The sequence below is a fragment of the Kwoniella botswanensis genome, chromosome 1, assembly GCF_036426115.1.
Source record: "Kwoniella botswanensis chromosome 1, complete sequence".
NCBI lineage: Eukaryota > Fungi > Basidiomycota > Tremellomycetes > Tremellales > Cryptococcaceae > Kwoniella > Kwoniella botswanensis.
Window position 1 is genome coordinate 15,950,088 of NC_088599.1, and position 16,964 is coordinate 15,967,051.

Here is a 16,964-nt window from a genome sequence, read left to right on the forward strand (position 1 = left end):
TTCCCGTCGACCTACGTCGATCAACCTCGCTCGTCATCCAGATCAACGAACAGTCGACTGCATCGCCTCGCAATCGTAGTAAGGAGTACATTTCGATCCAAGACTTATTTAGGCATCTTGGCAATCACCCAAGACATATATTTATCATCTTACCTCCATCTTATTTACATTATATTGGCAACGAAGCCAAGATAACACAAAGAAGAAGACTACGTCGACATCTTTATCAATCCGGATCCGCAGTATATATCAGTGACCAGTGAAGAAATCCAATCAAACTGTTATCACCAAGTTCATCTTCCTCATCTTTACCATTAAGACACACTTTCACTCCCAATATACTAGACGGTATCAAAATACCGATAGGAAAGGGGAAGGATCAGGATCAAGACCAGAGGTGGTTAGAATACCCCATGAGTGTATTTCGGGATTCGTGGTTGGGCGGAGACAATGGGAGTGGGAGGGAGTATGTACCCATGGCTATGACGGGTAGAGAAGGGAGGTTACAGGCGAGTTCAACATCTTTACATGATACCACAATGATTCGCATCCACCTATGAGCTGAGGTCATCCTTGTTGAAAATACTTGATGCTAATACATCGTTGATTGTTTACATATACAATAGTCATATTATCGTTTTGTCGCTGCACGTTTCCTTCCATCCTTATTGATTCTAGTACTAGGCATATTAATCGGTATAAATCATCCCCTATACCTATCTATCTACTCCCGTAGACCCCTCGACTCATTCTCGCTTTTACCTTCCTCCCTGCCTCCCTCTCCCCCTGCTATTTCCACTACTTTACTTGGAGAGTTACCTCAACCTCTGGAAGATATACCGAATCTCGTTCATTACGTATATGGTCTAGCCCCCCTCGCCGAGGGAGAAGAGGGAGAGGAATTCCCTTATTTCGCTTATCTAGCGATACGCTCGGCGATGGTAAATTTGAAACCAGATTTCATCTGGTTTCATTGTATACATGAACCGAGGGGTTATTGGTGGGATAAGATAAAGTACTATGAAGGACATGTAGATCCTATAACTAGCGAGAGGAAAGGTACAGTGTGGGTGAAGAAGGCAAGGGATGTTGAGTGGATAGGGAAAGATAAAAGACCAGTTACCCATGTGAGTTGATTATGTCCGAATAAGCGGATCTTACCTTTCTTGATCCACCACTCACGTCTTTTCCGTTGGCTCAACAAGGGTGGGAAGCTGATAGATTGGGTTTTTAGTTCGCTCATAAAGCTGATATCATACGGCTGGAAGTGTGAGTGTCATTATCCCATCTATGTTATCTCACCTCAACTTTCAACGGTCATACTCCGGATCATCGTCAAATGATAGAGGCTGATCTCAGTATGTTCTCCAATAGTCTCCGCGATTACGGTGGGATATACCTCGACATTGACACTTTCGTCCTTCGTTCTTTCTCGGCTTACAACCTTCTCCGTCAAGATGTCGTATTGGGCATGGAGGCTCATGGATTAACTTTCCTAAGAGGACCAGGAGGCGATGATGAGATGCAACCTAAAGGATTGTGCAACGCTGTGATTATTGCAAGGCAAGGTGCGGAGTTTCTGAATAGGTGGTTGAGCAGTTATGAAGGGTTTAGAGGTGATAGGTGGACGGAACATTCTGTGGTGAGTGTGGAAAATTCACCATGAAACGTTCAGCCAAGCTAATGTCAATGTCGGGTACTAGGAAATGCCATGGACATTAGCCAAGATGTACCCTACACTTCTGACGATATTATCTGAACGAGCGTTCTTCTGGCCTTTATGGACGGATGATCATATACATGCTGTGTATGAGACGATAGAATATGATTTTGAACAGTCTGGTCAACTTGCGTGAGTCATAAGAATTCGGAATCACTGGAGGATGATACACTAGTATAATATGATGTGTTCTGACAGCAAGCTTACATGGATTCCGTATGTTTCCTCTCGTAGTTATCACGCATGGGAATCCAAAGCTCGACCTTTTCTTTCAGTTTTGGACCCCACGACCATCCATCAGATAGATACGTCCTTCACTAGGATGGCTAGAAGGTTTGTCGAAAATGATGAAGAGAGACGATGGAAGGCCCATCAGGAGAATGAAGATCATAAGGTAGATAAGGATAAGGGTATAGTCGAATGGGATGATTCGATAGGTGTTAGGAGAGGTAGTAAGAATAGTTGGTCTCAGTCTTGAGATAGAGCATGAGCGTACGGGGTCATTTGGGCATCTTTGGACATTAATCACGGTATCGTTGGCAACAATGTATGTATCCATAGGGTTGCAATAACGGTGTAGCGACCATGTTCGTTGCTGAGCGGTTCTCTTCCGGCCAGGTTGCAACACTGCATCTTTGACCTTTGCGTCATCTACGACGTCACATTTTCGGGGTTGTCACTGAACTTACAGTAGCTTTGGACCTTTTCTTTTCACCAAGATGCATTCAGGTTTTCACTAGTGCCTAGGATTCCAGCTCCCCTGCGAAGTTCAACACTGACTACGAGTAACTCATTGAGAATGTGATGTCGGCATCTAATTTTTGATTGTACTGCAGTAGGGTAGGTGCCACACATGATGGGTGGAGTTGTGGAAGGAATGACGTCAGTCAATCACCATTCTTGGAATTCTCCGACAAGGAGAGGATACGTTCCTTCCACTCTCTCGCATCATCAGTTCATACTGGATGTGAGGGCAGTCACTTCGCAGTAATGTTTTTGTTGATCATTTCGATCATTGGTGTTGGAGTTGGAGCAATACATGACATTATGACAAGGGTACCATGGAATCTGATCACAACGAGTGGTACATCCACAGTACAGTACATATATAAATGATCCTCACAAGCGTATTTCGTGTATTTCTCTTTCACTCTTCTGTTTCTTCCACGCATTTAAGTAGTAACGTTTCACCAGAACTATAAACTTTCTTCTTTTTCCAAAATAGATACCAGCACAGTAGAAGTAACGCTTCAACCGTGACCTTCCAACTTCACCTTGATAAAACGCCTCCCACGTATTTGTCACGTAAATCCCCAGCTGTTAAGCGAGGTTCACAAATAAAGAACCGCAATAAAACAACCTCATAAAGTTCCAGCCACGAATAGATGATCCCTTAATATCGTCATCGTGTTCGTCACCGACCCAATCCAACCCACACTCATCTGGTGGGATCTCCCTTCATATCCCCTTATTCAGCAATATTCAACTCATCATCATCATTCCAATCATCACCATCACCATCATCGACATCGTATAAACGTATAACACTTGTTTATCGATATACATATAGAACGAAGAGAAAGTGTACAATACACACGTATACATCGAATTTATCTACTTTACGATAACTATCTCAGCTTTAGTCTGGGTGGAATTTTTAGCTTACTAAGGTGAGTATCCTTTTTTCTGGGTGTGTGTTCCTCTGTGTGACGTCAATTATTATGGTGAATTGGGTGGTGCGGTAAATGAATCATCATCTCTCATCATCTTTTGCATCCAAAATCATACATCGAGTTGGAGTTGGGGATACCTTAACATACATATACCATATATCGCAGAAACGAAGCGATCACATGCTGATTCATACTGTCTTTTGGAATCATCATCGTCATCATTACGTTTCTCAATCTACAACAACCACCTCACCCAACGATCGTTTTCAAATAAACGACATTCAAATATAACAGTTAAACCGTACCGTACTACCCGGTCGTTTAGTTAATCATCTCTCTACCTACTCGTTTCGAGTTCTTCTTACCCATTCGAGTCAGTCGCCCAATCTGACGACTCAATCACCTCAAGATATCACTTCCTCTAATCCTTCCAACGTTATCAATAGAAACCTAGTCACTACGTCAACGTCAACGACAACATCGAACTCGAATTCAGATATATCAATCTCAACTTCTGATTTACCCTCACCTTCTGTTCTTGTCCCATTATCTGATCCGAATATCAAATTCACCCATAAACAAGTTCAGTTGCTTGTTTCCTCTCCAAACTCACAGTCACAGTCTCAATCAAGATCAATATCAGATACTTCTGCGACAGCCAGCAAAACAGGAGCAAGAAGAAGATCGATCGAACAATTAGAGAAAGATTACAATACCGCTATTGATAAGTTGGAGAACGCCAATCTCATAGACGACGGAATGTTATCGAGTTTCAAACGTGAGTTTGGTGATCATTTACTTATATCGTACCCCAATTGGTTTGCTGCTCCTCATCCCCCACTTTGACTCCCTTTCCTCCTGGTCCATTCGTTTCTATTATCTCTTTCATCTGAATCCGACCGAGACTACTTTTAAACCAGAAGTAAACTATTTTTCTTACTTGAATTTGAATTTGCCACTTGTGACTTGTGTTTTTTTGTGTGTCAGTCATGTTGTATGATGGTGATGGGTATGACGACATTGATGGCATGGATGGGGTCTGTGCGTGGGAGTGGAACACCAAACGTTAAAACACTGGTACTAGTCGACTGGTCGATTAGCGTGTTACACAGTTACACCACCATACTTTCTTTTCATCCATCATTCATCATTCACCCTCTGTTCATTGTATTCTTGCCATCCACTTATCTCATCTTCTTTCTGTGCTTGATAACACTACCCCTTATGCTATCTGCATCCACTTTTTCACCTTTCATTCTTGTCCTGTACACAACTCCGTCATGCCGTACTGTTCCCCCAGTATCATCGCGTCGTCATCATCAACTCCTTCCTTTCTGCCTTCACCGTCCAAGGTCCTTTCTCCCATATTCACAACGCCTCCACAACCACCTGCAATCTCAGGCGAGAAGCTGACCTCTCCGATTTTACCTCCAACTCAACGATCCATATCCAAATCAAAATCAAATCATCAACCTACCACACCGATCCCTATACCTATACCACATGTCAATCCATACCATTTTCAACATCGGCGACCTCTAATCAAACGAAACTCTTCTTCGATTATTCGAATCCTGAATCACCGTGGATTGCCTTTCCGGAATTTGGAACATAACGATTCAATAGAGATCTTACGACACGGCAAACACGCCCAAACTTCCCAATCCAACGCTACTCAACCGGAAAGCAGAACAACCCAATCTGGTGGGCATCGATCAAGCAAAGCACAGCATCAACAGCAGACAGCTCAGCCTCAACAAGTACAGCAAGCATATTACAATAACGATATGCCAGGTCAAGGACTGACTGCGACCAGTGGTAAGTATTGACAACCTTGTTTTCGTTCGTACGAAAGCATGACTGATATTTGATTGACTCCTTTAGCGCAATCAGCGCAACCACAATCGTCACAATCAGGTAGTAAAGCTCCAATGGTGTCCCCCAACTACCGGGAAGAAGCTGAGCGGATCGTTGCTGATGAGAGGGCGCAGAGTGAAAAGATGCCAGTCTACGAAGTGAGTGTTGCCATTGAAATTGCTGCAGGCACTCTCGTAAAGATCTTGGGAAAGTCTCCGAACTGACGTCATTCCGTCTTAAAAGGGTCTGGAAGCTTATACGTTGATCGAGAAGATGGGTGATGGAGCTTTCTCAAACGTGTACAAAGCTGTCGAGAAGAAAACTGGACGTAAAGTTGCCGTTAAGGTGGTCAGAAAGTATGAGCTAAATCACTCACAGGTGAGAATCGTTTTCCCTACTATAACTAATACCTATCGACTATCTCGATCATTCGCATATCTCGGCGATATGACCATCAGGAGGTTGCTCCTCTTCTTTGCTTTCTGTATGTAGTCTTCTTATTTAGCCTCGCATACCTCTCACGCCCTGGCCAGGCTGGGATCAAGGTATCGAGTGCTTTTTGAACCTTCAGTTTCGTATCTCTCTTTTGTGTTCAACTATGTTCCACTGTCCACATTCGATCATCATCGCAACCTCCTGCGACATGTTCATCCAAACACCCGTGTGGCAGTCACGCCATGCTGGTCGTCGCACACCGTCCGCTTTCACTTGTTTCGATTCGTCAAGATTTGCTTCGTCGGGAGACAACAAGAACAACAACTGACATATGATGTGCGATTCTGCCTTGTCGCCAATCTAGCATGGCAATAAACACCTCAATGCCAATTTTAAGAAGAGGCCTAGGGTTACAGAGGTTGGTCTTTCTCTCTTTTGTTCCTCATCCACCTGTTATCTTTTCCCCTTGCCCAAACGTCATATTCCCCCAACTATCCTGCCGGTACCAATATACTTTGTTACACTTGCGATCGCTGGCCCTCGAGCGACGAAAGTATTTTGTTTATATTCTTTCGTTGCCGACTAGCCTAGCTCTCTGGCAATACCTTTTATTCTGTTTCACTCGTAGATAAATCCTTTGCATGATCTCATTCACCGCTTGACGTGATGCCCTATACTTACAAAGGTCATGGTGCTGACTTTTCTTGCGCTTTTAGCGAGCCAACATCCTCAAGGAAGTGCAGATCATGCGAGGTATCGACCATCCTGGTATAGTCAAATTACTCGCCTTTTTCGAAAGTGAAGAGCATTATTTCCTCGTACTCGAACGTGAGTGAATCATATAGATAATTATTGCGAAATTATACTGACTTTGAGTATCAGTCATGGAAGGTGGTGAATTGTTCCACCAAATCGTCAAACTCACCTACTTCTCCGAGGCATTGTCAAGACATGTCATCCTCCAGGTAGCGGAAGGTATTCGATATCTTCATGAGGAACGAGGTGTCGTGCATCGGTAAGTCAGCCCATTCGCCTTGGGTGAAATGGTAAAAGCTCACGAAAACATCTGTTCAGTGATATCAAACCGGAAAATTTGTTGTTCGAACGAATTCCGATTATACCATCCCGCACGCCCATACATCGACCTTACGACGAGGAGAAGGAGGATGAGGGTGAATTCCGACCTGGCATCGGAGGTGGTGGTATCGGCCGAGTGAAGATCGCCGATTTCGGTTTATCGAAGATCGTATGGGACGAGCAGACCATGACACCGTGTGGTACTGTCGGTTACACCGCACCTGAGATTGTGAAAGATGAGAGATATAGTAAGAGTGTTGATATGTGGGCTTTGGGATGTGTGCTGTATACCTTGCTGTGTGGTTTCCCTCGTAAGTGATGTCGCATGCGGTAAACGTGAGGATGAAAACTAAATCTCGGTCTCAACAGCCTTCTACGACGAAAGTATCAACGTTCTAACCGAAAAGGTTGCCCGAGGATACTACACTTTCCTAAGTCCATGGTGGGATGATATCTCGACATCTGCCAAGGATCTGATCACTCACTTGCTATGTGTCGATCCCGCTCAACGATATACCATCGATGAATTCCTCGCCCATCCATGGATCAAAGATGCTCCATCTGCTCAACCACCAGCTGCTACTCCGGGAGGTCTACGACCGCCCACCGCCGAAAATGCACCACTCGACTCACCTCTTCTCGCATCTATACGAGCTGGTAATAGGGAAGGTCGATCGCCCGGTGTTGGCGCATTGAAGGAAGCCTTCGATGTTACCTATGCTGTGCATCGAATGGAAGAAGAAGGCGCTCGACGAAGAGCATACAACGGACCTGGTGGAGCTGGTACTCGAGGGTTCTTACAAGGGCTTAACGAAGAAGATGAAGACGAAGATGAAGCCGTCCAGTTGGAGGAAGCAAGACGTAAACACGGTGAAGCTGTCGCTAGACAGATCCAACAGCATCGAGGAAGGGATGCTGCCAACGCAGCTGCCGGTGTCAAAGAACAGCCCTCTCAACATTATGCTGGTCGAGGAGGAGCCAACAGACGAGAGGCCGAAGCTGTCTTGTATGACGGTAGAGCTGGACAAAGAGATAGAGCTAGGGGTGGTAATGGTGGTAACAGTAAACCAAGTGGTACAGGATTCGAATTGGATATCAACAATGCTACGCTGTTAGGTAGAAGAGGCAAGAAAACTGCACCGTCGCCCTTGGGCTTGAACCAACCTGCTCAATCACCTCAAACTGCCGGATCACCAATGCAATTTTAGATGGACTCGTTGAATTGTATTATTACATCTCTTGTCTACTTTACCTATCCTGACATCTTACTTTGACTCTTCTCCATTATGACTTACGCAAGTTCCTCTATATTCCCTTGTTGTGCTATCAGCCCTCTTTGACCACAAGATCGTTTAGTTCTTTATTCTCGAGTAGCATAATACATTCCTTTTCGCTTTCTCTTCTTATTCCCTATCTATATCGTAGTTCATTTCTTCTATCTCTTTCTACATCTTCAGCTCATTTAGAATATCTTTTCTTCACTTTCCCCATTTCACATCACATCACATCGCACATCGCACTGTTTAAAAAGTATATAAAGTATAAGTATCAGTATATATATATATATATATATAGCAAAGCCCATATATCATGCGAGAAGGGAATGTATCGATTTGCATCGTCCGTTGGTCGCATGTGGAGGACACTGTAACATTTGGTTGATGGTTACGCTGGTAAAGTGCGGTGCGATCAGAGAGCACCAGCTAGGTTGTGATCGCATATCGTTAGCATCATGTCGTGTAGGAACTTCAGCCTGTAAGTTACTGTATATCGACTCGACTGCTTTAAGAATTGCCTGTTCTGTCGTGCATCGACGAAATCAATGAAATCATTGATGTTGGTCTCTCTCTCCTACCCGCAACCAATCACTGAGCGTGATGGTGATTATGAATATCATCATGAATACAAGTCAAGCTTCTTTCATGTCATCAGGACATCATGAGGCGTACAACTTCAAAGAATGTCCTGAGGACTCTACTTCAAAATAATGTATAGGATTTTTGTTTGTCCAACCTAATCATCATACTTCTCGAAATTTGAGTATTATCGAGGGTTCAGTATATTCCTAATATCAAGCGATCAGAAGGTGAAAACAAAGAAAGATACAATACGTCTGTGAGTGGTGTTAAAATCCTCGATTGAAGGGGATTCCCATTAATGAATGACATCTAGCAAAGGGGAATGATCCGAATACGCCTACAGACCCTAGTAAAATGGTACACCGCCGCCTCCCGCCAGTCCCACTCCGTCTAGTAAACCCAAATCTTCCTAAAGACGTCTAAAGGTCCAGGTGGGAGTCTAGGACGAGAGCAAGGCCAAAGTGGCGGTAAGAGATGATGATTGTGATTCGGTTCTGTTTGATCTGGGCGAGTGGATGAGTGCATAAATGGTAGTTTGTCACTCTGACCTGACCTGATAGAAAATTTTGATTAGATCTATTGTTTGTTTCGTAACACCATTTACTGTAAGATGTAAAACGTCATGGACCATAGAGTTTCAGTCTTCGTAGTGTTAGAATATGTATAATGCTGGGATACTGATGATGTACAGTATATGAAATTTGTAAACATGTATCGTGTATCGTTTCTTACGGAATGTACTGTATCTAACTTTGGCGTTTTGCCACTAGCATCCTATATTGTATGGGGGAGAAAGTATCGCACGATTCCGCATTCTGCCACTGTAGGGGGTGCTTTTGGTGCTGTCATTCTGAGCTGTCTTGCATATCAAAAAATGTGGGCACTGTACGAGTGTTGTATGATCCCATCGGTTTTCGGACATCAATTACTTTATCTATCTAGACCGACCGAAAACTCTCACTGACCCGACATGTAAATGTAAACCTCGAGGCAAAGGAATGCGAATCGACTCGTCCTTGCAGATCATTCCTCCTTGGCACTTCGTTCGACTGAATCAACCTTGTCCTTCGGTTCCTTGGTCCTCATTGTGTAGAGAAGGGACATACAGATGCGTCTGCACATGGATCGGCTTTGCTTGAAGAAGTCAATTTCCTGTCCTTCTTCTTTATACTCCGAGCTTCGATCCCTTTGAGTCGTGTTGAGGTGACGTGAACAGGAAGTGAGTTCATCTTCTGAAGAATTCGAAGGAAGCCTTCTAAACACGGTAGTGTAAGTCTACAGGATGAACATAACCTATAGGTATACAAAGGTTTACTTTTCTATCAATGCTGTAGCATCTCACAACACCAACTCACTATCACTACGAAGCTTACATTCAAATTTCCAATCACCAATATGACCTCACAAAGACCCAACGTCACTGATCCCAAACTCTCACCAGACTCCTCTCCTGACCCTTCGCCTGATCCTTCACCTTCACCATCCCCACCTTTCCCATACTATTGCTCGCCACCTTCCACACCTCCTCCCGAGACTGACAATGTCAATGACAGTTTTGCTCTTCCTCCGCCACTCATCAAGTTGGATTTGCTTGTGGAGAAGAGGGAGAAAGTGGTCGTTGCCAAAGAGAAGGTCTCCAAGTCCGATTCAGCTTCGAAGAAGGAGAAGGAAAAGGAGGAGGAATAGTATGAATAACAAGTGAGCTGCCTTGTAGGTTGTCAGTCTATGTGGATCGGACGGATCTCGCTGATCATGATGACACTCCAAAGCTCGAGTAGTGTGGTTATATCACTCCGTACCTTGATATGAGCCCGGCCTGCTATGATGTGATATGATGTGTTATGTCTGATGATGCTCGTTGATCAAGTTCATGTTGATAGTGATAAGTCAGCATTAGGTCAATTAATCAAAATCAAGGATGAGTGTTAGTAGTCTAATAGCATTCAATGATCGAAAGTCGAAGAAAATCAGGCAGGATGGTAATCGCGAGGATAATAATTGAGTGAAGAACGTTCAACCTAGTCGCAAAATCCAACAACTATATTGACATTCGTCTGGATGTGTGAGCGGTGACCCATGACAAGATACCATCTATACATTACACTGACATTATTTATTGATGACTAAAATGAATCTCTTTTCTTCCTGTCTTGAATGGGCGACTTTTACTTGTCATGAACCTTGACTATCATATCATCTACATTATCGATATTCGATTTGAGTACATCCCACTATTCGGACGTTCAAGCAGAGCATCAGCTATATAAGTTCGTGCTATACCATACATCGCCATATAGAGAAAGATCTGTTCCTCACCTGTTCTTTAGTGAGACTTATACCTTTTGCACCAGGTTTAATCTGACCAGTCGACTTGTCCTTGTACGTCTCTCGGATGTCTATGAGAACTTTACCCTTGAATGTTCGGACTGTCAATCGACGGTATTCGCTCAGCTATCACATGGTTATCAGAGTATCAGTACGCTACTTACATCTCGCTTGTTGGATATTGATCGGGATACCATCACCTTGATACAGACTCACCTTGAAGAACGAATCTCCATCGTCATTCTCTTCGATCTCGACTTCACCGCCGGAACTTTCCTTGGAATTGAATGATTTGGATTTCTGCATCCCATATTAATCAGCTGTCAACCCTCCCTCAACGGTGGAGGACAAAATACAATGAGCTGACCTTGCTTTTGGGCTCAGCACCCTCAGTCCCATCTTGATCTTGCGCTCGTTTCGATGATGATGCTTTGGAGGATACATCCGGTTTGTCCTAGTTCGATGGACCGATATCAGCTATTTGTTTCCTTCTCTGCAGGTTTTATAACCAATCAACTGACCTCGGATACTTCGTCTCCTGATGAGCTCAGGTTTCTTGATTTTCTAGGCGGCATGATAATGTCTGTGATCGATGGTAGATAAAGAAATGATGTACTAAGAGATGAGTTGACTGGACTTGAGTGATGATCATCATCCCGTTCGATCGGATGTGGAGCCCCTTGTTGACATGGATCTGTGTCACGCGATGATGAATGGGTCACAATTTCAGTATCCATCTATATATATATATATATATGCGAGAGGAAGAGATCATTGAAAGGGCACTACTTGGTGCATGGATATATGCATAAGATAAACGATCTGAACACCAAGGATTGTCGTCTTGCTTTCACACGAAGAAGAACCAGACAAAAAAAAGCAAACCAAACGAACCACAGCAGTCCTATCTGGATACTTGCCGTTCCAAGCTCTTCTCTTTGCCCTTGTCACCTTCATGGTCCTCGTTTTTGATATTACCTCGTGTCACCTTTCTTCTCGTCATTACCATATATGGCCAACATGCTAGACTTGCTTTCCGTCGATCTGGCGATATATAAATCATGCAAGCAAGTAAGATACGCTTGAAAACGGATTATGACAATGATATTTATACATGATTGTGATGATTATTGATAGAGTTTGTTCTCGACATCAGGTGTAATCTATATACTGCTACGACATTTCTATATCTTCCCCACCACCACTAGAACCGACCGCTGCGGCTTTTTGGACAGGTGGAGGTAAAGGTGCTGAGAATGTCTCGAAATTACCGTTACCACCTGACGGAGGGAGTTGTTGCTGGGCGGTAGTACCATTACCGTTGGAGAATGATTGTGAATCGAATGGAGATGCTTGAGTAGCCGTGTCCCATGGGTTCTGGAATCTAGGTTGTGTCAAGTAATAGACATGTCAGCTTCGTCCTTGAGCGATGGGCAATTAACGTATTGGAAAATTACATGTGATTGAAAGTGTTAGTACGAATGTAAAGACAATCGACTAACCTCGTAACTTTTGGTTTCTCAATCAACACATTCCTAAACAACTTATCCCACTGTACCGTCGGTGGTGGGTTTTCCTTCCATTCCTCCTCTTCGTAATATGTATTCACATAGTAGCCAACTCTTACAAATTCTTTCTCCTTATACGAAGCGGTTATGATTATCACCGTCACGCCTAGTATCTCTTCTGTCTCGGTCGATGGTAGTAGATGATGTTGAGGTGCAGGGGCTTGGAAATCAAAGGCGTTTATACCTGCTGGTATAGGTCCAACTGTTTTGCCAAAGAAAAGGAAAAATGAGAAGGAAGAGATGATTTGCAGGATGGAATGTGGATTTTTTTGTAAGAATTCGATAAAGAGACGCATGGAAGGAAGACACTCATATGATCAGTATCTTCGCCACTTGCCTATCAAGCCACCTGTAAGAGTATACTCACCCGAACAATTATCCAACTCCTGATCGAATTCTTCTGATTTCGCCGATCCTACATAAATCAATCTCCAGTCAAGGTCTGTGAGGAGAGTTCGAGGAACAAGGTGTCAGTATCCACCGTTCGAACTCTCCATTGATATGCAGGAGGATTGACATACCCTCCTCCAACGGCGCGATAGCCTCGAACTTGATCCTGAAATGATATGGATCGTCAAATTTGGCTGGGTTATTCACTAATTCTATATTACGGATGTTGACCTGGTAGATGCGAGCACTGTGTGAGTACGGATTTACCATGGAAAGGGGTCAGGATAGTAAAGATACTAACGATAGACTATATAGGGAAGTGAGGCGGACATGTTTTTAGCTTGAGCTGTTCGAGGAAGGCGATTGGAAGGTGATCTGACTTACCATTTTGAAGTGTGTTCTCTCTTGCTCTCGAACAAGACAAACTTCCAGGTGGATGTAAAATAGAAGAGGCTTGCTGTGCTTCCTCGTCGTGGTCGTTCAGAGAAATGGGGTGGGTAGATGTTGAGTAAGTCGACTTGAGAATGAAGGACAGTTTAGTTTAGGATAGGGAAGGAAAGAAATTGTCGAGATGAAAGAGAGAGAAGACGCGACTGATGGCCATCTAACAGGAGGACGCGATCATCCTATGAATACGGCATGACGTGGACTAATGTTTGATACAGTCGATCCTTATCATTCTACTTTACTTATTCGATATCTTCCCTCCACCAAGAAGGTTGAATTGTTCATTTTCGAGATTGACTTTTTTTTTCCAAAACAGTTATCACCATCACCATCAACTTAAGGTCATCCATCTTGACACCGACACCGAGTAGGTCTGATCACAAGCAGGCTATATGCTTGTAAGGTCACACTCCCTATATCGAGCTATCTCAAATCTACCATTTGTCGCCCTTCGCTGCACTACCTGTCAATCATTCCGCAAAATGTCCACATCAACATCAAACCCAAACCCCGGCAGCCCTTCCGAAATCCCCTATACCATCCCTTTACCCGAAGGTATCCCAAAAGGCCATACGACCCATACCGAATCAACCACTACCATCTTCTTGCCCAAGGCAGGAGCGTTCTTGAACCCCGTTCAGCATTATAATAGGGATATGAGCGTTGCTGTCATAAGAGCGTGGAACGAATTGAGGAAAGAGGAGCTGGAAGCGAAGTTTAGGAAGAAGTTGGCTAAGAACGGTGGAGTCAGTAAGAAACAGGCTAAGAAATTGAAACAAGATGGTGTCACGGTAGATGAACAAAGTATGCTTATCATACAATACTACAAGCACAGAGCGAGAATACAAGAGCTTATTATACGTCTTGTCTTTGTTTAGGTAACCTGCCTGATGGTGCGGAAGAAGTACAGGTCAAAGATGAACAGCCTGTAGCTGGGCCTTCGACAGAGGTGAGCTATGTCAATGATACCATGTTGGTAGTATATGGAATATGACTGATACATGTTTTTGCTGTTCTTTCGTAGCGAAAATTCAGAGCTCCTTCCATTAACATCCTTGAAGCTCTCGCTGCTACTGGATTACGTTCTATCAGATATGCTAAAGAGATACCCAATGTCAAGTAAGCTGTATTGGTCACCGTAAGTGCCAGTGGCGTATCAGCTGACATCGATCAAACCAATTTTGTAGGTATGTTCTTGCGAATGATCTTTCGCCATCGGCGTGCGAAGCGATGAGGAGAAATGTAACGTTTAATGGAGTAGGGGAGGATTCCCTCCCACCCAGAAAACCTTGGCAACCACCTGTGAAAGAAGATGGTACTAGCACACCTGTTGAAAATGGTGAGGGGGAAGTGAAAGAGGAAAGTACGACAACAGACGTCAAAGTAGAGTCAGAGGAAACGGCAGAAGCAGAAGATGGATTGGAACCTAAAGATAAGGTTGGTAGAAGACCTGGGTGTAGAGGACGAGTGAAGATCAATGAAGGTGATGCCTGGTGAGTGTGATTACATCAAAGGTGTAGATACTGTCTACGGGCTACAGACCTAATGAGCATTACCTACGTTTGTCAATACGAATAGTAGCGCTGACCTGTTCTACCCATTTATAGCGCGTTCATGTACTCCCATCGATCACCTGTCGGTCCAACCTCCAGGGTAGACGTAGTAGATCTCGATCCATACGGTACAGCAGCTCCGTTCATCGATGCCGCCATAGGATGTATATCAGATGGAGGTGAGTTGAATCCAACATAATCGTCATATTTTACCTTTGGACAATCAACTCACCGAAGCATGGTACGATAGGTTTACTCGCTATAACATGTACGGATCTAGCTGTTCTTGCCGGTCAACAGTACCCTGAGAAATGGTATGTCAACCTTGCGCTCTTTGGAGAATTCCCATTATTGACTATTAGGACGCGTTATTTAGTTATTCGAATTACGGAGGTGTCAATGTCCATGCTGAATATACACATGAAGCTGGCCTTCGATTGGTCCTGCATTCACTTGCAACCTGCGCAGCGAGATATGGTCGATACATCACACCTTTGTTATCGTTCTCCATAGACTTCTACGTGAGATTGTTCGTTAGGATCAATACTGGTCCTGAACAGGTTAAGAGATTATCCAGGTGAGTGAACTAGACGAAGATCAACGATTCGTCGATGACTGAGGATGTCTGTTTGGCTTTGTTGTATAGTAATACCGGTGTAGTCTACACTTGCAATTTCTGTGAGACATCTGTGATACAACCTTTCGGTAGAATTGTGGAAAGAGAAACTGCAAAGGGTGTTGTGAGGGAGTCATTCAAGACTCATGCGGGACCTACGGCGAAGAATGGATCGAATTGCGAGGAATGTGGTGGGACGATGCATGTGAGTGATTCTTGTTATTTCCGTATACAACTCAAATACCGCAATACCCATCTACGAGTCATTATCTCCACTACAATGTCATACTGATATTGCTTTTGATTGACAGCTCGGTGGACCACTATGGCTTGGACCAATCCAAGATCCGGAATTCGCCAAGAGAGTAATGAAAGATATCTCAACTCAGGAGAAGGAATATAAGACTTTCCCTAGAATGTTGGGAATGTTATCTTTAGCAGCTCAGGTGGGTGCTCCTGCTTCGTCCGTCCAAAATAGTGAATATGGCTAATAATCTGATAATGCCCCAATATAGGAACTTCCCGATCCTTTCTTCTTCACCGCTAATAGAGTAGCTAAATGTTTACATATGTCATCTATGCCTCTCAACAAGATACTGTGAGTGTATCTTCTACCATCGATCTACGACAATCCTGAAAGGTTAATTGCTTGTTTTTCTGTGATAGGTCCGCACTGTTGAATGGCGGGTATAAGATCTCCCGATCTCACGCTCAAGCAGGAGCAGTCAAGACCGATGCACCTAGATCATTCATATTTGACATCATGAGGGAAGAAGCTAAAACGTCTCCTATAAGGATCGATAAGATTGCGGAAGGTAGTCCGGCTAGGAAATTGATCAGTAAACCTATGACGTGAGTTCATCATATCTCTTTTAGTCTTCTCGCTTGTTTCTTCACTCTCCTCTGTACTCGTAAGGGGGCTTGGATCGCATCTCAGATCTAGTGAGGCAATGTACTGAATTCAATGAGAGAGAATAGCCACACGATCGATTTCACTCCTCATCCAGATGCTTCCCTCGAACGAACGGGTAAAGAAACATTCTATCAGGTTAACCCTCTACCTAATTGGGGACCTGCTCCAAGAGCCAAATCGATACAAGTTGCTGTACCCCCGACAACGGAGAAACGAAAAGTGGATGAAGTCGATGATGTAAAGGTGGAGAGTAAGAGAAGTAAGATTGAAGACAATGAGTTTGTGGGTGATGTGATCTTGCCTCAGACTCAGGAGGATGTATTTGCTTTGAAAGTTGAGAAGGAGATGGACGAAGAGGAGATGATGAATCTACAATGATAGTCATGCTGAGATTCAGGATGTGAAGTGTATATATATGTCAATATTGGATCGATGCATTATTTGGGTTTTATGTTGATGATCATACAAAGGAATTTGCACTACAACTTGACTGGAGATAGTCTTTTGTGTCCAAAGAAACACAAACACTGA

At 43.7% G+C, this 16,964-nt stretch overlaps 6 protein-coding genes across 6 annotated transcripts; 4 read left to right on the top strand and 2 right to left on the bottom strand.

Moving 5' to 3' along the window:
* Window positions 1-413: 413 nt before the first annotated feature.
* On the top strand, window positions 414-2,198 carry L199_006037 (uncharacterized protein; the record flags this gene model as incomplete). The annotated part of the gene is made up of 6 exons (XM_064891738.1): window positions 414-509; window positions 627-1,127; window positions 1,235-1,269; window positions 1,375-1,642; window positions 1,704-1,852; window positions 1,955-2,198. The coding sequence occupies 6 exons, from the start codon at window positions 414-416 to the stop codon at window positions 2,196-2,198; spliced, it is 1,293 nt and encodes a 430-aa protein (XP_064747810.1).
* Window positions 2,199-4,152: 1,954 nt separating this feature from the next.
* On the top strand, window positions 4,153-7,970 carry L199_006038 (uncharacterized protein; the record flags this gene model as incomplete). The annotated part of the gene is made up of 9 exons (XM_064891739.1): window positions 4,153-4,171; window positions 5,020-5,211; window positions 5,278-5,408; window positions 5,494-5,628; window positions 6,050-6,103; window positions 6,402-6,513; window positions 6,568-6,700; window positions 6,760-7,073; window positions 7,132-7,970. 9 exons carry the CDS (start codon window positions 4,153-4,155, stop codon window positions 7,968-7,970), a joined length of 1,929 nt encoding a protein of 642 aa, XP_064747811.1.
* A 2,046-nt stretch (window positions 7,971-10,016) lies between these two features.
* L199_006039 (uncharacterized protein) lies at window positions 10,017-10,307 on the top strand (the record flags this gene model as incomplete). Its single annotated transcript, XM_064891740.1, has 1 exon — window positions 10,017-10,307. One exon carries the CDS (start codon window positions 10,017-10,019, stop codon window positions 10,305-10,307), a length of 291 nt encoding a protein of 96 aa, XP_064747812.1.
* Window positions 10,308-10,786: 479 nt separating this feature from the next.
* Window positions 10,787-11,521, bottom strand: L199_006040 (uncharacterized protein; the record flags this gene model as incomplete). Its single annotated transcript, XM_064891741.1, has 5 exons — window positions 10,787-10,852; window positions 10,938-11,072; window positions 11,163-11,246; window positions 11,314-11,400; window positions 11,468-11,521. The coding sequence occupies 5 exons, from the start codon at window positions 11,519-11,521 to the stop codon at window positions 10,787-10,789; spliced, it is 426 nt and encodes a 141-aa protein (XP_064747813.1).
* Window positions 11,522-12,119: 598 nt separating this feature from the next.
* L199_006041 (histone chaperone ASF1) lies at window positions 12,120-13,291 on the bottom strand (the record flags this gene model as incomplete). The annotated part of the gene is made up of 5 exons (XM_064891742.1): window positions 12,120-12,330; window positions 12,449-12,716; window positions 12,882-12,956; window positions 13,036-13,135; window positions 13,289-13,291. The coding sequence occupies 5 exons, from the start codon at window positions 13,289-13,291 to the stop codon at window positions 12,120-12,122; spliced, it is 657 nt and encodes a 218-aa protein (XP_064747814.1).
* Window positions 13,292-13,833: 542 nt separating this feature from the next.
* Window positions 13,834-16,811, top strand: L199_006042 (N2,N2-dimethylguanosine tRNA methyltransferase; the record flags this gene model as incomplete). Its single annotated transcript, XM_064891743.1, has 12 exons — window positions 13,834-14,155; window positions 14,230-14,300; window positions 14,376-14,470; window positions 14,539-14,844; window positions 14,959-15,083; window positions 15,155-15,218; window positions 15,281-15,481; window positions 15,551-15,725; window positions 15,832-15,966; window positions 16,036-16,118; window positions 16,187-16,372; window positions 16,499-16,811. 12 exons carry the CDS (start codon window positions 13,834-13,836, stop codon window positions 16,809-16,811), a joined length of 2,076 nt encoding a protein of 691 aa, XP_064747815.1.
* Between the last annotated feature and the right edge of the window lie 153 nt (window positions 16,812-16,964).